This window comes from Barbatula barbatula (assembly GCF_947034865.1).
Source record: "Barbatula barbatula genome assembly, chromosome: 5".
NCBI classification, from domain to species: Eukaryota; Metazoa; Chordata; class Actinopteri; order Cypriniformes; family Nemacheilidae; genus Barbatula; species Barbatula barbatula.
Window position 1 is genome coordinate 20,711,282 of NC_136769.1, and position 21,899 is coordinate 20,733,180.

General features: G+C 41.9%; 1 protein-coding gene across 6 annotated transcripts in view; it reads right to left on the bottom strand.

The window, feature by feature from the left end:
- The window catches only part of dnm2a (dynamin 2a), a gene marked incomplete at its 5' end in the record, with an annotated part of 33,505 nt that overhangs the window by 5,223 nt on the left and 6,383 nt on the right, over positions 1-21,899 (bottom strand). For 2 of the 6 annotated variants that reach the window (XM_079456743.1, XM_079456739.1), the window contains 19 exons: positions 25-261; positions 561-784; positions 1,483-1,647; positions 2,921-3,032; positions 3,117-3,226; positions 4,822-4,932; positions 8,239-8,250; positions 9,896-9,944; positions 12,824-12,894; positions 12,965-13,051; positions 14,790-14,928; positions 16,522-16,589; positions 16,750-16,885; positions 16,962-17,104; positions 17,539-17,699; positions 17,947-18,045; positions 18,735-18,938; positions 19,047-19,196; positions 19,348-19,421. In XM_079456743.1, coding sequence (XP_079312869.1) covers positions 25-261; positions 561-784; positions 1,483-1,647; positions 2,921-3,032; positions 3,117-3,226; positions 4,822-4,932; positions 8,239-8,250; positions 9,896-9,944; positions 12,824-12,894; positions 12,965-13,051; positions 14,790-14,928; positions 16,522-16,589; positions 16,750-16,885; positions 16,962-17,104; positions 17,539-17,699; positions 17,947-18,045; positions 18,735-18,938; positions 19,047-19,196; positions 19,348-19,421 — 2,352 coding nt within the window. Of the gene's footprint in view, positions 1-24; positions 262-560; positions 785-1,482; positions 1,648-2,920; positions 3,033-3,116; positions 3,227-4,821; positions 4,933-8,238; positions 8,251-9,895; positions 9,945-12,823; positions 12,895-12,964; positions 13,052-13,888; positions 14,028-14,789; positions 14,929-16,521; positions 16,590-16,749; positions 16,886-16,961; positions 17,105-17,538; positions 17,700-17,946; positions 18,046-18,734; positions 18,939-19,046; positions 19,197-19,347; positions 19,422-21,899 lie in introns of all 6 variants that reach the window. The other 4 variants (XM_079456744.1, XM_079456741.1, XM_079456740.1 and 1 more) reach the window with 3 other exon arrangements.

Genomic DNA, 21,899 nt, shown 5'->3' on the forward strand with positions numbered 1-21,899 from the left:
TATGGTGAATGTTGTTACAGGTACCTGGGGATGCCCGGGGGAATACGTGCCGGCCGGGAGGGGATCTGAGGAGGAGCGCTGAAAGGATCCTGGTTGCTGTTGCCGAAGACATTCATAGGCTGGCCCGGCCGAGAAGGAATGGGTGGAGCTCCAAATGTAGGGGTGGGGTTAAGAGGAGGCGGGCCTGGTGCTGTGCCTCGCACTGCTGGGGGCCTGCTGGGGATTGGGGCAGATGTAGCCGGTCTGTGCTGGGGGGTGGGGCTACAGATAAGAGGGGTGTAGCGTTATAAACCTCCATGAGTTCAGAATACTGTATCCGACAATACACTTTCCGGTGCAAAAATTTTATAAAAAATGTAGACTAACAGAATGTTTCAAAAATACTGCTACGGCACCATCATCAAGCATGATATTTTAGGTGTCCAAAAAAAAAGCATGCAGTGTGTACTGCACACTACTCGTATTCATAACCGCTAGATATGATGTGTCGGCGACGACACGTCCGGTTTTAAAGGCAGTATTCCGCTTTGAAGCTCATGTCCTGCATGATGCGCTCTCACCTCGTCTCAGGAACCCAGTTGTCGTTCAGAGGTGGAGGCACGGGTGTGGACACGGTGCTGGTGCTTATGTCACCGATGAGGCTGAGGGCCTCTTTGATGGCGTGGTACATGCGCAGCATCTCGTCTCTGCGCTGGGCCTGGTCTGCAGACTCCTCCATCAGGCTGTTCTGATCTCCTGATGAGTACAGATACGCCAGCAGCTCGGAAAGGATGAAGTCTTTAGCCTGACAATGAAGACGGCACACAGGGAAGAAAAAGGAAACGTATGGAAAAGGTGAATATAATACTCGGATGGCAAACCTAAGGAGAGGGGTCTGGCTGCAGCCGATGGGGCGAGTGGATCTTCACTCTCGAACAGGAAATACGTCACCGCCACACAATAATAAAGAAGGGGCAAAACGGCATCGCTGAGCTCTCCGATGTTCAAACTTTAACTCAGTTAATTGTATCTCAGCATCCCTACAATACTGTCAAACTGAGGCTGTCACAACGTGAAATGCTTCCATCAAATTACACGAAAAGGACGAATAAACACGATGGAGTTATATATTTTTGACGATCAATATTGATGTCTCGCCAATGTTAGCTGAGGTTGCTTGAATTTCTTAAAAAATCTGATTTTCTAAACCTATATTATATTTTACACACCCCGGTACTGTAGGTGGCGATATACACCTAAACATGTTGGTTGCTACCCGCCATTAAAAGGAAAGAAGAACGTTGGGATCGTTATTTACGGTTCGGTAATGTTAAAATGAACATTATTTTATAAATGCACTGTTGTTCTTGCACTCCATTGAGTTCTTTGTACCAATGTGCTGCAAAGTGGTCCAGACTTCATGCCTCACGGACAAAAATCTTGTTTTGCAAGATGAATCGATGAAGTACAAGATCAACTGCTTGTATGCAATGGTCTACTTACGTTGTTGATCATGAGATGCATGATGGTCTTGGGCATGAGGTCTCTGATGGTCTTGTTGACGATACTAATGTAGGAGTCCACCAGGTTACGGATGGTCTCTACCTGCCTCTCCAACTGAGGGTCCATGGAGAAGCTGTCTGCTGGCGCAGCATCTTCAGAATCCACCTACGCACACACACCTCAGCTTTACTGTTACATATGAACATATAGAACTGATACATTAACTTATCATTTGCCTTATACTAGTGTAAAGCTGTGTGGTTGCTGAGGTTTTCTTACACGTAGTGGTTTTGTGACTGTTTTGAGGTATTCTGGTCCGTTACTAAACCTCAACAAAAGGCCATATTTCTGAACATTGTATAGATTGCAATTTACAAGTTCATAACATCAATGTTACGTTTCATTTGACGCTTAGATTTTTTTAGTGGATTAAATATTAGTGTAAAACTAATATTTAGAGGTAATAAATGCCCCTCCGTCTGGCTCGTGGGCCTTGATGTAAAGAGTATGGAGCCATTATGTCATCTGCCAGAGAAAAACCATAAGTCCACATAATGTGAACTACATATTTTAAGGTTATTTTTAGAATTTTTGAATGCCAAACTGCATGCATGGTTAATATTTAGATGATGTTAAACTCGCTAACCCAATAGAGCAATACTAAAGTCCTTTCAACAACCAGAAAGATAAAGATATATAAATATATTAGGGTCAACACCAAAAGACTACATGGATTAAATAATATTGAGATATACTGTATCAATAGCTTTGCATTTCATATAATTATTACATTACGTTATATATTAAATTAAATAGAATTCTAAAGGACAATTTTGCGTTGTTGCAAAGCAGAATCACATTAAATAAGTGACGAAACATATAGAATACATGTAATTGCAAATATTTGCTATAACATTGAAGGTTGTACATTGACGATACTAACTGATAATAATTGTTTTTTTTCCTCGCATAAAAATTCAGATGTACGTGACCGATACTAACTGTGAAAATATTGTGCGATTATAAATCACTTCCTAAAGAGATCACAACTTCACGTCTCAAAAAAATGGAGGCTTTCTTTCTTCCGCAGAACACAAAAGATGATATTTTGAAGAATGTTGTTGACCGTACAGCGGCGGCACGAAACCAATGCAAGTGAATGGCCGCCACAGCTGTTCGGTCAATAACATTCTTCAAAATATCATCTTTTGTGTTCTGCGGAAGAAAGAAACTCATACAGGTTTGACAAGAGGGTGAGGACATGATGACAGACTTTTCATTTTTGGGTGAACTGTCACTTTAATAGCAATTGCCTTCGAAAACGTCACAGCTCAACAGCCAATCAAGTCAAGCTGAATAAAAGTCCCACCTATTCTGCTTTACTTAGATTGCTGTTTCATGTTGAAAAACCAGACGTGTGCACACTGAACATTTGTACCTGATCTTTCTCAGGATAAACGCCCGCTCTGAGAAAAGATGCTTTCCAGCTATCCATGTCCTCCTGCGTGTCACATGCCAGGTCGATCTGACGCAAGTCCTTATACACGTTCCTGCAGAGGCGACCAAACACGCAAATGAATCGACCGCACACTTACACAAACACACAAACACATAGAGCCGCAGACAGCCCTGACCTTTGCTCGGTGTTGAAGATAGCAAAAATGTGCTTGGTGGACATAAAGCCTTTCTCCACATCTCTGAGCTTCAGGTTATCCAGAGGAAGCATGTATTTCTTCTCTTTTTCCTGTTGGAGAGACGGGGGAAAGACAGGAGTTAAGAAACGTCCACAGTTCCACATCATCTTCATCAAAACCGGTATTCAAACTTGCAGACTGAAATATTATCACCGATACAGAACGGTTAAAACCACGACGGACAGTCGAGGGGAGGAGGGAGTCAATAGAACTTGAATAAGGAAAAGAAATGTATTTTTGTCCAATGTCAGGCCTTTATTTTAAGAAGGACCACCAGGTTGCCAAGTCAGAGAGGGGGATGTGAACCCATAAGAAGAAAGAGGAGAGGAGGAGTCTGATGGGCTGCCAACTGGTTCGGTCGAGTTGAGAAGAAACATCTGGAATCGTTTATGTCTGCGCTGCTACGGTCCCAACAGTTACATCACTCTTCCCTGCCCCCAACACACACAACAACCCCCTAGTAACCCAGTACGATTTCCTGCAAATTCCAAAGTCGGATCCCGGCTGGAACATTTCAGTTGGTTTGCCACGTCACATCGACTCTCTCCTCTCGTCCTTTTTAACATCTCGCTCGCTCTATCTTTGTACTTCTACTCTTCGGGAACCATCGATGAAGAAGCGGTGTTGGTAAAACAACGATGGAGTTCGAAAACTGCTAGCGTGTGACGTTAAGATGGTAAGAGATTTGATGGCCAGAATCTTTCTTGAAGAGGCCTGGAATACGTATTCCGTCGGCACACATCAGTGAGCATGTGAGTATACTGAATGTCTGACAAACTTTTAAATCGGAACTTTAATGCAGAGTTTCTTGTTTTAGCTTTAATATATTTATCATAATCTTAAACAAATTTGTAAGTTAAATACGTGGGTCGCTTCTTTGTTTGACTTCTTGATTCAATGAGACGTTTTGTATGCATATAAATGAGTAAACATTTCATGTTAAAACATACGATTTCGATTACGTTGAATTTTCCATTTAACTGAAACGTCCAGATCATATTTCATACGATATAATGTAAAATTATTTTTTCCTTAATCTCCAATTAAGCTAACAATTAAATCATAAAGTACATAAGTTAATGTCTCATTTTTTTCTGCATTACAGTTCAAATTTAATACGCATTACTATTATAGAAACTGGGGGATTGTGCTTAATTCTCATAATTGGCAACGACGAAATAAATCTGCAAAATATATTTTGGTTTATTTCTTTAGATGAGTGAAATCTGACGTGGACAGGTTTTGTGAGATTCACCCTTTATCAGTGTACCCGTCTGAACTGTTTACTATCCTCTACAGTCGTGTGCGGTCTCCAGGGCAGTGACCCGCGGTCCCACCGGCCTCTTGCCTCCCCCTCGCCTGCCCAGTGTTCAGACTACCTGTTCATCATGCTGCAGCTGAACAGTAGTCCGCACATTGGTTAGGCTGGGCCGGGACACACACACCTGCGCTTTGACTGCACGTATCAAACGACGGATCAAGAAAGACTGTGCGTTAAAGCTACATTTATAAATGATATAAACCCAATTCCCAGCTTAAAGAACTCAACAGATCCAACGCACACATGGGTTCAAGCCCGACTTCAGTGGCGTCAGCTTTGAGGGTGGGGGATGAGAAACGGAAATGAAGAACAGATGCATCTTACCTCTTCATCCTTGTACCAGGACAGAGATTCAGCCGTAAGGATGAACCAATAGTCCTTGGAGCCGCCCTTCATGATGCTGATGTTGAGGGTTAGCCAACCTTTACGGATCACCTGTGGGAGGGTGGAGGTGGGGAGGAGGGGGGAGCAGGGCATGCCAGAGGGGTGGGGAAAAATTAATGAGAGCCACATTCATATATTCAACAGACTTGTGTCTTCAAATCCTGAAATCAAAAGCCCTACGACTTACCTGCTCCGGAAATATTTTGTGGTACCTAATGATATTTAGCTAATGCTTACAGCTAAGAGATGCAAGTAACCTTGCATACTAAAAAAGCCACTGGGAGTGTCTTGAAATACAGCAACAATAAAAGACAATAAAAAGAAAAATGTTCTCGTGCTTGTCTTTTTTTCTCTCTACACGAGTTCTTTCTAAATGACAGGGTTATGTGTCGGCAGATGCCATCCAGAACGACTGGCTTGCTGGAGGAACAGAGGTCGGCGGTGGTATGTTAAGGTCAATTCGGTGAGTAAAAGCTAGACTACATGCTGCTTAAAAAAACAGAGCGGCGTTAGTGATGTTAAACTGAGAAAGACGCTCAGGAGTTACTAAGGACGAGAAAAGTAATGTACAGTGAAAGGAGAAGCAGGGAAGGAGGTCATGCTGGTATCGTGAAGATACAAGAAAGTACAGACACTAGGGAAGGGATATAAAAAGTTAATTGTTTAAAAAGGGAGAGGAGGTAGAGATAACTCTTCTAATGGAATAGCAGTGTTGTTTTAGGGGTTAAAGGGTCTCTGAAATATGAAGGGTTGGGGGTACACGCTTCCTAAAGTCAAAAGTAAGAAATTAATTTAGAAGTCCCTCTTGCATTCTTTCGAATTGAATAGTTTTGTCGTAACATTATGAAAGTCAAATGGGCTGCGAATACAGTTTGATGTTGACTTTAATAAACACGCTTTTCATTCAAATATTCATCGGCAACCAGTTTCATCCTGGCGCCGGCTCATTACTTCATTTTACCACTCGGCATCAATGAACCTCTTGCCTTAACAAAGGAAATATTGTACCACAAACTTTTTTCGATACCGTCCCCTTTCTCCGTTTCCCTTGACTTTTTTTCCATATTGCTGGCGTGAAACTTGGAGAGGAGGGGGAAGAGTAAGTGTAAGAGGGCCAAGAGAAACAACACAGGCAGAAAGCAGCGTCAGACAGACTACGTGGACGTTTGCCTTGATGGGGAAATGCCATCGACTCTCCGAAGCCTTGAAAACCGTCTCTGAGACGCGGCAAACCGTATACGTGAGGGGAAGGTGGATGAGATGAAAAACGCTCTGTGTTTTCCTAAGACAAAACCCCAGCAAATATCTGCGGTCAGAGTTTGGCTTGAGTTCTGAATTCTCCGACACGGATCCGATTTCACTTTGCCGCCCACAGCTGAATGAAACAAGAGCCTGACCCTATTTTCCGTTCTCTCTTGTTCTCCCTTGAACTGCTTTCTCTCTGAATTAAACTAAGCTTAATATAATGTACATGCAAAAACATAATTATTAACATATGCATGAAAGGGTTGGAAAAGTATGATCTGCTTTTATGAGAGATTTGGTGATAGAGGTTGTGATTTTTAAGTAAGAATTAGAAGATGCCCACGGAGACGAGTATTGAGTAGCCCAAAAGGAATTCCCCTGTACATGAAACTCCAAAAAGAGATTTCGATGAAGTTGAACAGCTAATTTTGTGAATTGAAGTGATTAGCAAAAGGGACTCGATACTGCCACAGTCTGGCCAGTACCCATTAGACTAGGGTTGGGCGATATACACATTAACACTGTGAATATTGTTGTGATGGCTTATTTTGGTTGTTTGTAATGTAATGATTTGCGAGTTTGAGGGAGTTAAGACTTACATAAAAGCACCACTGATTTCAACTTCGTAGCAGCAAAAACTCAACTCTGTGAATGTATATTATAGTGATAACACTTTATACTTTTTATACATTATAGTTAAATCATTTCAAACTGTTGAACAGTTAAGAGTCACTTTACTTACTGTAAGGCTCACTTTAATAAAGACCTTTTGATCCAAAGATTTATGCTTATATGTATTGTGGACAAGAAAATGAAGAGACCATTCCAATTGTTTCTAGATGTATTGTGGTCATTTCAGGCCAGTGTCTGTTGAATTTCAACGCATCAAACCTCAGGAGCGACAAAGTCATCCAACAGCAATGTGAAAGACTGATGACAAGACACGCGGAAGCGTGAGAAATATGGGAGAAATATTGTTTGTAGTTCACAGACCTATAAATAGAGAATTTAACTGAAAATAACAGTGAAATGGTCTCTTCATTTAGTTTTGTATATGGATGACATGGACCAAATAATGAAGAAAAGGCATCATGAACGCTCTACGGTTTAAAAGCATTTTTGATGAATTTTTGTCACAACATAACAAGACAACACAAAGTTTTAGGAGTGAACAATTATTCTAAAATTTGAGGAAAATTTGAAATACTGAATGACAACATTTACATGTATATATTTAGCAGATGCTTTCATCCAAAGCGACCGGAGAAAGCGAAAGCAGTTAAGTGACCCTTAAGCAGTGTACAGTATCATGATGTATAAGATATGGTTAAAAGCCTAAAATGTGTTTTGGGGGTCTTTATACCGCCCAGCCCCATCCCAAAAAGGCTGTTGGTCAGATTGAATTTTTTGATTAGATAAAATGGTTTGAAAAGAACTGCAAATCTTGAACCACATCAAGAAAAACCAAACACAAACCACATGTAAAACTGTTAGGGTAGAGTTTGGTTCCCCTGTCTGATTGGATGTCGTCTTTTCCCCACCCACATCCCCATGATGACGGAGAGGATGATTCTCCACAAGGCAAACTCTGCTCACCCAGCCCGAGCCTCCAGAACTCATGTCCAGACGCAGGACAACCAAGGCCTTCGCTTCTCTCGCATTCAAACACACTTTTCTCATAACAAAACCTAACATGCATACCACGATACATCCAATTGCGATATAAAGTGACATTTTCTCAAAACACACTGTTAGTAGGCTTCTCTCAATTACGAGAATTACCGAACGTTAGGTGACGCCACTCATTACAGTGGACACTTGATGGAGGATTCCAGTGCGGTTACCCATTACTTGTAACCGTAAGTTATTGTTTATTTGTCCAGGTTCCACCATTTTAGTTTTCCTCCAGACTATACCTTCTCTGCTTCACCTTCTCTCAGGCCAAAGAGCTGCAGAGCAAAAGACAAATAATCAGCTTTACAACGCTCGCTGAAGTGTAAAGAGCCCCGTCCCGCCCCTCGACGTGAGATCTGATCGGTGGCCTCAGTTCTCCTGACTGGATGAGCGCTGGTGACCTCTAACTGGGCGTGGCACGATGTTTGGGGTACTTACCAGTATTTCACCCTGCAGTGATATGGGGATTGAGAAAAGGAAAGAGGAGACAAGCAAAGCAAGAAAAAGAAGAACAGTCCAGAAGGAGGGATTCGAAAGACACACGTTTTCCAATTGGAAACGGAAAGATTCAAAGGGACAGGGGGGTGAGGAGTGAGTCACCAAAATAGAGTCGGAGAGAGAGAAAAGTGGATGAAAACAGACAAAGGGTGAGAGAAGAAGATAGAAAGAGAGAGAGAGAGAGAGAGAGAGAGAGAGAGAGCAACAACGTTACATGCTATTAGATTTTCTGACTGTACCACAAATCAGATGCTATCTAAAAGGCTGCAGCATTGTCACAGTGAGATCCATGCACATTCTGAATTACACAAAAAAAAGTTTTGTAAGGCAAGACAAACAAAATAATGCATTGATTAGTCATTCTGTTGGTGTTGTTTGAGGAATCATGCGTGAAAGCTGTTTTCTCAAAGGCAGGGGAGGAAATAGCTCTGACTATACTTTGCGTTCTAATATCACAGCACGCTAGCAAATTACCCATCGGCTTGACACCCTTTTTTATACGCGAGGAAAATCTTTGAGACTTCAGTCGGACTGTCATTCCTCATTGCTGGGCAATATTCATTTATACGGTTTAAAACAGTGCCACAACCATACAACCGCGTCCTAACCAGACGTGACGACAATATGTGAAAGTCAATAATAAGAGTAAAAGTAAACATGCTGCATATCAGTCTTCGGAACATATCTGATGTTGTACGAAAAATGTTGTTTCAAAAAAAAGATTTGAAATGTTTGGGTTGCTAAACTTATTTAAAATACTGCAAACTTGAAAATACAGAAGTGCCCCACAAACTTTATTGTGATTGTATATAGAAAGTGTTCATCACCAGTTCCTGTCCTCTTTTGATTGACAGCTTTTATTTCTCCCTCGATCATGGACCATGTTTTGAAACTATTGGCCGATAGCGTAGAAAATAGCTTTTTTTCGACCGATACGATAATTGGCCGATATGTTGGTACATCTCTAGTTAAAAACCTTTTACGCTAGAATTACAAATTGTACGTCTTCAGGCCTTTGCTACAACATAGATAACGGTGGGCGGGACTACCCAGTACAACACTTTGGAAAACATGATGACCCAACAAGATCTCACAAGTATTCGTAAATATGTCACAAGGTGGCTAATCCATGTGAATTTGTATGATCTTAATTGTACGTTTTAATACAGGGTTTGCTTTCGCACCAGTGACGTGGAGTTAAGGGGTGGGGTTGTGGGAGGAGCTTCAATTGCTGTTTCGAATAATCATATTTTCACGTTCAGTTTAGGGGTGGGGTTACAAAAGTAACAAATTCATATGAAATAGCCATGTCAAATAGTTACGAATTCCCTTTCAGATCAGGTAAAAATAAGAATCACTGGACACTTTAAAGAGCCGATCCTGGTTAGGACACAGTGTAAAAGGGTGCGCTTCATCACGTGAATACGTTATAATTGGGGAAATATACAGATTAGTTTTCGATCAGAGGGAGTGGAGAGAAAGGGTTGAGGTTAAGCCCCTTTGTGTTCAGGGGTAACAGTGACAAGGGGGTGATGTGGGGACAAAAAGAAAGACATCAATGAGGATTCAAATTGTGAGAAAGCAAAGAAATGAGTACCTGGTTGGGAATGGCCCTCTTCTTGCTGACAATATTCCTCTGCTGGGCACTGCAGGTGGGGACAAACACAGACAAACATGGATCAGGCACTGATTAAACAATGCAGTTTGTATTGTCAGAATAGCACAACAGTGAAGCTGACTGTGGAAAGGTCTCTGGATTGCTCTCTGGATGGAAGCAATCATGTCTTTGAGACAAAAGGAGGGGTGAGAGAAAAGAAGGGAGGTCTGATTAACATGGGTGGGTGGGTGGTTGAGGGGGCACTAGCGCACCTGTTGTTGCCGTACCCCGGTGGGGTACCATCATCCATCCTTCTGATGTCAAGACTGAAAGTGACGGGACGAGATCGGTTAACAGAGGTTTCCTATCAACCGGTATAATCACGCACAGCATGCGCATGAGGTCACACGCAGATCGAGCGGAGTCAACACAGGCCTGATGCTCTCTGTTCTACAAGCAGTTCTAACTTTAAGAACCGAGCATGCAAACAACGCACATGCCATCAATCCTCGGTCGACACTAGCCGTCTGAGAAGACAAAGACATGCACTAGTGCACTTGTTGTCTAATGCTTTACCCAAAATGCACTGGCTGGAAACTGGACGATGTAGTCTGTTTCACTGATACACAATGCATTACAATACACAGGAGACACAGTTCTCCAAGTGTGACTTTCAGATGTTTTAACATGCTACATTTCTTTAGTGAGAAAGTAATATATATGTGACGTAATAAAAGATGTATACTCAAAATAATATTTTATGGTTTAGGTAGAACTCAGTTTAGTGCACGGATAGCAAGATTTTGAATTAAGGATTCATAAATGCATGTACTCTAAAGTCTTCTGTGGATGGATCCCTGCCAATAAAATAATTGTAAGATCTTCAAAGTAGATATACCAAAGTAGCAATAAATCACTGAAACTGACAAAAATCTGTATTTAATATCCTCAAAAGAACGCAAATTAGAAAATTATAGGCGTCAAGAAGTTTGTAAGCCCTTAGCTTTTCTAGGAGATTACTGAGATTTTACATGAAATATATGAAGATGTCTAGACCACCACGACGCTCGCGTATGCGAATCGGGCACAGATGCTGAATGTAAAACAGATTGGCGCAAGCGTTGGGGCACAACATGGATGGGCATGTGTCTGCCATCATGTATGCCCCACGAGAGCACCACGACACATGCGCATCAGGGTTGCATGCTCAAACACTTGATGGCACATGCATTGGGGCACAACATGGATGGGCATGTGTCTGGCATCATGTATGCGCCAGGAGAGCACCACGACACATACGCATCCGGGTTGCTCACTCGAATACTGCATGACGCATCCGTCGGGCCCAACCTGTATGTCGATATGTCGATTAAAGTACTCTCGTCGCTTCAAAACATTTTTATTGAACCACTAAAATCAGATGGACCATTTTAACAATGTCTTTAGTACATTTTTGGACCTTGACAGAAACTATTACCATTATGTCTATAAGCCTGGAAACCTCTCGGATGTTATCAAAAATATCTTTATTTGTGTTCTGAATACACTGGGAGGTCTTAAAACATGTAGATTAATAGAATTCATTAGTCATTCGAAAGTCATTTAGTTGGATTCTTTTCAGACAGACCCGACAGTTAGCACCAGGGGTTCCTTGAACCGGTTTAATCGTTCTGAACAGAAACGCTTTTTTGTAATTGCATTTAACCGGTTAATAACTTTATTTTATTGTTTAGTGTGTAATATCAACCAAGCCAACGATCCAATCGCGAAAAGACCAGGTATAAATGCCTTACGAACACTTTCGAGAAATCCTGCCCGTCTAGGATGCATTCCAGACGAAACTGGACAAGTGTAAATGCATCTTGTTGAAACCAGATTTGTTAGCGCTTTACTCCTCTCAGCAAGCTAGACGCATCTAAGCTCAAGTTTGTTGTATAAAATATATACACACGACGATCATGCTCATAATGAGAGAAGAGCCCGTTTGAAACGGCAAATCATTACGCAAGACATCTATAAACGCCAGCCCAACAACACACTTTGAACAAAGGAGTCTCAACCACATGTACAGGGTTTATGTTTTATAGCTTTAGTGTAAAACATGTTTAAAAACATAACGTTTAAACACAGAGCAAACATTTGTTTTTTGTAATTGTACAAGGCATAAGCTAACCTAAAATAATGTTATTAATCGGTATTAAACAAAATAATTAAGAAGAAACCCAAAAACAGAAACTTTGTTCTCCTCGTAGCGGAACGAATGATATTTGTTTCTCGTTTTAAGCCCCGGTAAGCACTGGTCAGCAAACCTCACCCTACTGTTCAGAGTTAGATTCTTTGTGTACTATTACTAGTTCTTTGAATATATATGTCTAATAAGAAACTAATGGAGCTTCTGTTAAGTTTCATCAATGTACATCGCATTGAGAAAAACTGCAATAGTACTGTGTATTATAATACCATGTATTCCGTGTTGTCTTTATTTTTCATAATTACATCTCTTTATTACAGTAACTACTGGCTAAATGTGTAAAGCTGCTTTGCAACGATGCAAAATTGTGAAAAGCATTATATAAATAAAATGTAAAAGAGCAAGATTAAATATCCTCTGCAGGACAACCATTAAAATAAAAGGAGAAGAAACCTGGATGATCCATGTTGTAAATATCTGTCGCTTTCAGGCCCCATGTAGGCTATTGTTGGGTAGTTACACCAGTACATATCATCTCAGTTTATTTATGTCACTGTTTTTGCTTTACATGTTGGTCAGACATTGAGAAAAGCAGAAGTAATGCTGACAGTTAAAAGCATGGCTGTGCAAGACACATCACCCAAATATTCCCTGCAAACACTGGTTACGGTTTGGAGGGGAGGTCATGCTTTTGAATAAAAGGGAACAAGCGTTGATGCACCCCGTGTTACACCTACTTTGCGAATCCAATGAAGTCCTCATGGTTGGTGTTGATGTAAGACAGCTCGACGTCGATCAACAGAAGAACCTGGGGTATGAAGTAATATTACTAAATGAGCAAATACAAAAAAAACATTTTTGAAAAGTTGGTCTCGCACCTGGTCCTTGGTCTTGCCTTCTCTCTCTCTGACGTGAGTAGTGACAATCCTCTCGGTCTCTTCTCGCAGTCTGGGGTAAGAGCCAAGCTGTGGGGAAAAACACCACATAGATGCAGCAACGACATGTACACGCGACCTCAGTCACACAGCACATGCATGCAAACATTCAAGACGAGCGCTAACCGCAATCAACATCTCACATGCTGACGTGGGTGAGGACGAGTTTTTAGCGCAGCTACCATGCACAAGAAATCAGAGCATGCACTCATTTGCACACACACAGAGAAACCGCTATTTTAAGAGAGCTGTGCAGGAAGCAAAGCGATCACTTTCAGCCAGGAATAAACAGATCGGTGCTAAACGAAAGTCAAATATGTTGCGTTTTGTGCAGATAACCTCCAAAACACAAGGTCGAAGTCACAACACGAGTATTCCGGAGCTGAGAGTGATGCAGGGAAACGATTAAAGCAATTCAAAGAATGAGAAAATGGAAAAAAGTGATTGAAGAAAAAGGTGACGCTGGGAATTCCTTTCAATGACCACAAGAGGGCAGATGAACAAATCTTTGTTGCAATGGCAACAGCCGTTTATTTGTTAGGTCAAGCTCGGAGTGAAAGGTTGGCCAACTGATGTTTTTCTAAAGCAACAAAGAGCCTGAGAGGTCAAGGGTGGGTATTAAAAATGTCAGATATCTAAAGCTGGAAACTGATTTTACTTGAAAACTTTACTTTTTCAAGCAATCTGTGGGATTCACAGGGGCTGTGAAATTGGTTTATGTAGGACAGTAGACGTGTGTGTGACACGAACACGTTCCAAATACACGATGGGTGTGGTAGAAAAGGAGGCAGGCTGATTGGGCTGCAGCGTGTGGAAAAGAGGGAGGCGTTACGATATACGCTCCGCCTCCTCGCGACTCCCGGTTACCTTGTTGGAACACTTCCTGACGAGGGTGGTGAGTTCGGACACCACCAGGTCCACACATTTCAGGCTGGGCTCTTTCAGTTTGCGGATCTGTTTTTTCACTATAGTCTCAAAAGCAAGGTCAGGGGTGAACAACCCCGTTCTGAGAGGCGGAAGATTTGCGGGAGTTCGAGTGTGTTAAGAGGACAGAAAAGAGGAAGGAAAAGGGAGAAGAATAAAAAGAGAGAAACGTTTTAGTTGATTAATCATTGCTTATTTATGAACAGATACAAAATGAGGTCGAAAGGGGCAGCCGCGGGTTTTTGCATGCTCTTGAATGTTTTATCATCGCACAATGATAAACATAGCCTAAAAGCCTGTTTACACAAAGTTTTTCACCGCGAGTCCATGAAACACAAGAGAGCCTTAAAATAAATGATAAACGACTAGTTTAGGTTTAGTTTATGTTTCTTGAACATTCACATTTTCAAATGATGTTAAAATACTCTCAATGTGTTAAGCAAAATACAAGCACGTTTTTTATCCGTGAAATGGTTCAGGAAGAATATTTTCCTACAATCTCCATACAAACTTGGTGTAAACAGGCCTAAACTCCCCCTTTAGGTCCCTCGAGGACCCGCGGCTCGTCCCTTTAAGACCACAGATGAGCAGAGAGAGCCGCTCTCCGCTCATCTCCACTTCACAAGACCGTCACAACACCCCAACACACGATAGCAGAGCCTGCGCACGAGGCAGCCGGAGGGCCGAGGGGGTCACACGAACACGCGGACCTACTCGCAGTCTACCGTTCAGCCTATAGCTCTCCCTCCGTGCTTTTCATGAAAAGCATCGTCTGTTGGTGTCAGGTGCCGTGTGACCCCCTCGCAGGAAGCCCCCCAGTGGACAGGCTGGGGTACTGCAGTACCTTGTTGGTGCACTGCCTGACCGTGTTGATGAGCTCCTGAATGACCAGATCGATACATTTCAGACAGGGCTCTTTCAGCTTAATGATCTGCTTTTTCACGATGGCTTCAAACGCCAGATCTGGGGTGAACAGGCCAGTTCTGAGAACGCACAGGGACACAGACAGCGAGACGTGAGAAGACGTTAATGGAGACAGACAGACAGACAGACAGAAGAAAAAAACAGAGAGGAGGGGAACAAGACGTAGGAAACGAGACAGGTATTTGAGACAATGACATCATTCAAAAAATACTGCAAGTGATTCTAAGTGAGGAGAGATTAGATGAAAGTGAAAGAGGAATGGGGGAATTCCAAAGAAAAAGGTGGAGAAAGAAAGAGGGTTTAGTTTGCACGTACTAGAAAACCAATAAGTGAATTAAGAAAAACAGAGATGGGTGTGGCTTGTTCTGTGTGGGAAGAAGCCAGTTAGACATTTCAGAGACATCCGAATTCAATACACATAAGGCCGTGCCCTCACTACACGATATTCACTAATTTTACGTAACAAAAACAACCCTGGCCACAGCCAAACTGTTTAAAAACGTGTAGATCATAAACAATAAACATTAAAGCGATAGTTCACCTAAAAATGATGTTATGAATTTCTGAACCTCAAGTTGTTCCAAACCTGTAGACATTTCTTTGGTCTGTTGAACACAAAGATTTTTTTTTAAATGCTAGCAACTGAGATTTCTGAGGCATCATTAGCTGGGTTTATATCACCCTGGTTTTATGTGCGTTTTGAAGTGATGGATCGACACATTTTCAAATAAATTTGCAAAATGTTTTATGCTCACTCCAGGTGGTTTTTCTTTTTTGCGAATAAAGGGAGATGAAAACGCATTTGCAGAATAAATACCTCCAAACAGTCTGCACTATGAGACGGCATAACCTGACAACTTAAGACTATTTGAAATGTTGTTATTGTCATTCAAAAATGCCTGAGCAAAGTCGTCAAAGTACTTCTGAGATTGTCTCCCAGAACTGTCCAGACTGCGTTTCCCAATTCGCAACATTAGATGGAAACCTGGCTACGGACTACCAAAGAAGAACACATTCAAATGGTAGTCAATGGTGCCCCAGAACTGTTTGCTTTCCTAAATTCTTCAAAATATCTCAAATTGTGTTCATCAAAACAAAACAAAATGTATGTAAATCTCAGTTGCTAAATACCTTCAAGATGTGGAACAACACATGGGTGAACTATCGCTTTAATATCTGCCACATAATGGTGCAGTGTGATTGATGCTGAGAAAAAAATTGAAATCATTATTTGCATATTTTCTTGTATAACTTTTTTGGAAACCAATCTCAAAAAAGCCAATTTATTCTTCCCAAAAAGTGCATTTCTGACAGTAACTTCAAGGCCCGACTGCCTTGCTTTCATGAATAATTGTCTAACAATTGTGGATTTATGCAAGAAAGAACCTTCTTAACCAAGGGCCAAGGATACTACACTATTTGTGTGCTTCAAACGGGCTGCTATGATGACAACACGACAGATGACAAGAAGAAACATGTCAGGTGAGCAGTAGACCAATTCCGGTGGTCTGACAGTCGTGTTGTGAGAGCACGGCCGCATCAAAACAAGAGTTTGAGAGACAGCGTGTGACTGGAGTGAGAGAGTGAAGGATTAGTCACAAGTGCCACCGTAGGGTTAAACCAGCACTTGCTGTTAGTGGGATGTCACTTGCCTGACACCGTGGACGTTTTTAATGGCGTGACTGATTTCTCGCCGAAGCTCCTTCTCATCAAACACAATCTGAAAGAGAGAGAGTGACTTTGTCAACTGTGCGGAACGGTGCCGGGTTGGCCGGGAACTAGTTGCAACTTGTTATCTCGACATCAAAGCCAGTTGCTTCTTGCTCTAGATCGGCTTATCGGTTCATGCAGAGGTTTCGATTCAAGACAGAAACATCTACCTTGACCAACTCAAACGGGAAGCGTTCATGGAAAATTCGGTTGATCCTGGCACCTCCAGACAGCTCCGCCGTGTCCACCTGGTCTCCGGAACCCTCGATGCACTTCTCGAAGTCTACTCCAAATTGTTGGACCATCCTGAACACAACACACACTCAAGTAAACACGTCTGCCTGACGGTTCACAACCAGGGCTTTGGGGAAAATACACTTACTGCAGCAAAGCCTTGGTCTTGCGTGTCGGGTCGTCCGGGCGGAAGTTCTTATACTCTTCTACCTCCTTCTCCAGAGACAGGAGCTGGGATTGGAGTTTGCTGCGCAAGCCGGGCAACGTGTCTCGTATGTGGTTGGTCAATTGCTAAAAAATAATCAAATTATATACAAAAGTCGGCACACCAAAAATGTATTGATTAAAAGTCTATAGCATGGCGTGTAACGTTTCGAGTGGAGCTGTCGCGATTCTTAAATCTGGCTGACGATTAATTGTCTGTTTTAGAGTTTTGCCATTTAATTCTCATTTTTTATTCAGCTTTGAAACGACCATATTTTTCTGAATATAAGACTATGGGAGCTACAGCTCCCTCTAGTGTCTTCTATAGAGATGTGCAATGATTGCCATGATCTGAAACCAGCGCGATGAGGTCAAACAATCGCGATAAGACGAGTTACGAGCACAAAGGCTTTTCTTCAGACCAATAAAATAAAAAAAGGCCATTGAATCTTGTCCCATTTTGGAATTTTGCTACATAGATTATTGTCGTAGTTGTTCACGGTAAGTGTTTCCTGTCATACCTGGTTGAGGGTCTTTTGCAGGTGTGTTGTTCCCATCTTCTCAGCCATGTGTCTGTAACTGGGATGGGACAGGAAGAACTTCCTCTCTGCTGCCAGCGCAGCCCGAATATCTTTCCTGCCATCTATATCCTTCTGACTCCTGTTCACCACGCCAATATAACCTGAGGCAGAGAAACTCACTTAACCTCTTACTTTCACTGTGTGTTCAGACTGGGAAGTATGGCCGCATATGGCTCATCCGATCATAATTTAGAACCTGAACTATTCGTAATGTTTACATATAATACATAAAACATTTCCCTCCATGACGTCTAAAAACGATTATGGGTAGGTGAGTAAATAATTAAACAGACTTCATGAGAAGGCTTTATAGAGAGTCAATACAATGTTTGACCTCTAGCTGCTCACCTCTGCGCAGCGGCAGGAGTTTATTTTCCAGGATGTCCCGGGCGTCCGTGCCCTCGTCCATAAGATCCAGTTTAGTGATCACACCAATGGTACGCAGCCCTGTTGATACATAAACAGGCAGTTTGTGTCCTATCCACAAGGTTCCCATATAGTCCTAACCACAATATTTCTACTTCCTATCACAATGTTTGTGATTTAAAAAGACAAAACAGACATCACGATTTTAAAAACGAGTTTTACTCACAACGGCAGAATCTAGACAATGTAATACTTGAGAGCAGAGCAAAACGAGAAAAAACTTATTTATATATTATATTTATATGAGTATAATAATACTGCTTACGTTTTTTGCATATGATATTAAATGAATATTATATAAATATTAATAATTTTACATATACTAAGTAAATATAATATACTGATATAATATTATAAGTATACAAATATTTGTATTAAATATAAACATAAAAGACCAAAGTATATCCATTTTTTTTTCATTCTGTGAACTACACACATATCACCCGTACATTTTTTGCAGTTTATTTTTAGACGTACTTTACATGTACTTGAATGTTTTCAAATATTGGATGGAATAACCCTGCTGTTTAATCACAGCCTTTATGCGTCTTTGCGTTCTCAGTCTTTCACATTGCTGTTAGGTTTGTTTCTTTTAACACTGGACCTGGGGCTATGTAATATATAGCTTGAGCTCTATAATATATTTTAACGTTTATAATTACTTCCATGGTGAGCAAACAAAATACGCATCCCCTGAGCTCAATCCTTACCTTGAGGGTCAACCTCTTTAGCCACCTTGAGGGCATCCGAGTTGGCCAGGTCAGTGTTGGCCGGCGTGACGGCTAGAATCAGACAGCTCTCCCTAGTGATGAACTGCATAATCATGTCTCGGATCTGGTGCTCGATGTCTACCGGCTGGTCGCCTACAGCGATCTTGGTCATCCCGGGCAAATCGATGAGAGTCAAATTCAATACTGTGACACAGTGAGAGAGATGGTGACATTTTAAACAACGCTTGTTGCTGTTATGCGGATTACGGAATGAGGAACGCTGCGGTGTGAGGAAGCTTAGTGCCACGTTACCATTTGGAGAGTAAACTCTCAGGTTGATGGGAATAGGAGAGATGCCCTTATTAGACCCGGTTATCCTGTCCGTCTCTGCTTCGATTTCCTGCCGGACCTCATCGAAGTCCACAAACTTCCTCCCTTTGCAGTGTAAGAACTCGGCATATTCTGTAGACAGAGATGAGGGAGAGAGGAAACGGCTTTACGATTGGCTTTAACATTGTTCTGAAACTGATAAGCTGCTTCAAAAGAGAGACAAACATAATAGCATGTTGTTTCAGGCACATATAAACCACACTCGAGCGAGCTACACACTCACCCGCTTTGTTGTTAACTAGTTGCAGGATGAGAGGCCTACGGGTGACGATGCCTGAGCCACGGGGAAGGAAATCCCTGATAAAATAAAAAGAGAGAGAAAGTGAGCATGCGAGGGAGAGACGCCTCACAGGGTCTCAAAGCCCCCGTGTCATTCATAGCAAGCTGGCAATACTTCGAAATTATTCATAAGAGAGGGGGCGAGTGTTAAGAAGCAACCTCTTGGCATTCAAATCAGAACACACACACGAATGAAGACGTATTGGGCCCAATAAATTTGAAAACGCGTTGCCATCCTTTGAAAGCCCACAGGAGGCTGAGATGCTTTTGCAAATGAATTGGTGCTGTCGTATCTCACCGGCGAATTGGCAAAGATTTCATAATCAGACTCCAGAGAGCGGGATGATTTCAGATTTATGCTTGAATATATTCATGGGTCTAATAAGCACCACTGAGACCGACATTATACGACAGCAGCTAGGCAGACACCACTTATGTTAAATTATCAAACTATATCACACATTCTGTAAAATAGCGTTTGTTCCATCAGAGAACAATGATACTGAAAACCACGCAGTTGTATTGAGACATGTGACATTCTGAGCGAAAATTAAATCTAGTTGTTTATTGGTCACGTACACAACAATACACAGAATACGAAACGATCCGAGATGTAGGTCTGGTCAGATTTTCATAGAATGTGGAAGTGATAAAATACGAAGATTAAATGATAAAATACAAAGTGTTCAGTCAATTTAAAGTGTTTCATAAATCCATAAATAAATGGAAGACACAATCTTATAGACGTTTTTAAGTTTCAACATTTTTATTTGTCACGTACACAGTATGCTACTCGTAGAGAAATGACATCAAACGTTCTAGCATTGACTTTGATTTAATGCCAATTATATATTAAAATGTTATGAATTAACGATTAAAGTTCGGATAAGGAATGTCCCTATTTAGGACAACGTTGTCAAGTGTACGTAAAGCCCTTCAAAAACACAAGGGAGAAATTCTCTGTTTTTATGACATTGTTGCTGTGTAAAAGCATGAGATGCTCCGTTGACTCGGGCCAGAGACTGAGCGGCACACCCTTGAAATGTGCTAAAATCAAAGCAGGGCCGATTATTACCCACACAGCAACCAATGGGTTGGCCTGTTACCATGGCACATTTAGCTCTTTCTAACAAACGCCTGCACCTCCTGGGCCCAACAAAACATCTTTCTCAGACATTCGAAAGCAGACAAATTCTTGACATTTAAGCAGTGTGTGCGCTAAATGCGAACACCTGCTATGGCGCCCCTTGTGGCAGCCACAGCAACATTTACATTTGCACTGCATAATACATTGTCGTTTTCCACTTTTCCAAAAAATGAGCCGTGTCTCTCGCACGGAGGATGTGCTGAAATGTCTGCAGGTTCGACAGGGGTCCGACTGCAGCCTGCTTTAATGAATACGCTGACTCGCCGGGAGTTCCTGCACTACATCTGGTCCTGATCAAAGCCTGTGCAGTCAGCTGTGAATCTTCACTCAATGCATTTAATGCACGACGCTCAGAGCCCGAGGGGACGGCAAGATCGTGCTTTAAAAAACACAGTTACAGAAAAAGAAATAAGGCATAAAAAACAAAGAGATGAGACCAGTAAACCGCAGCTTTCAAGCGTGCATATGAAAGGCAAAGACTGTGAGGCCTAGCTGTTGAAGCACGTGTCTGCATGACCAAAGCCTGCAGGCCATCCGAGCAGAGAGACACTGAAAACAGGCCATTGACAGTCATGTGCCACCCTTACGAGACATTCACATTTCGCATCTTTTGCGCGCGTAAATATTTGTTATTTGAAATGTAGACACACGCCAAGATAGGTCTCGATGCGCATGCAGTGAGATGCTCCTGTTTTTCTAGCCATCGAGTTGAGAAAGCAGTACGGCTTTAGATGCGAATCGCAAGTTCTCCACTTACACGCACTCTCTGTGCAGAGCTGGACACCTACACACGCCCCTGATAAACTCCCCATACGTCTGAACAAGACGGTAAATATACTCAGCATCATTCGCAAATAGCAACAAGGAAATAACGTCATATTTGCTCCTCGGAATGACCGTTTCTCCTGTCCGATCGCTACATCTCGCATAAGCTTGTGCACTTCCAGTGCAAACAGGCAGGTGGGCTGGTGTCCATTATTCATGTGCTGTAAATGATGGAGGAGGCTGAGCAGATTGTGTATCATTTCATCTATAATGCATGCAAAATCGCAGAGCGGCAGAAAGACTGCAAAGACAGATAGACGGACAGAACTCGTCTCTCTCTTCAGATACACTCAGCATTAGTCTCATTTTCTAGAATACGACAGTGACACCACAACACATCTTGTGCCACTAAACAGCACAAAACACCACATTAAAGATATTTTGAAAAACATTTGTAACCAATACACACTTGACTTCCATTGCATGAACACAAAACCACAGAGACATTTCTAAAAATATCTTCTTTTGTGTTCCACAGAAAGAAAAAGAGTGAACATGAGGGTGAACCTTTTTGCAACCTGTCC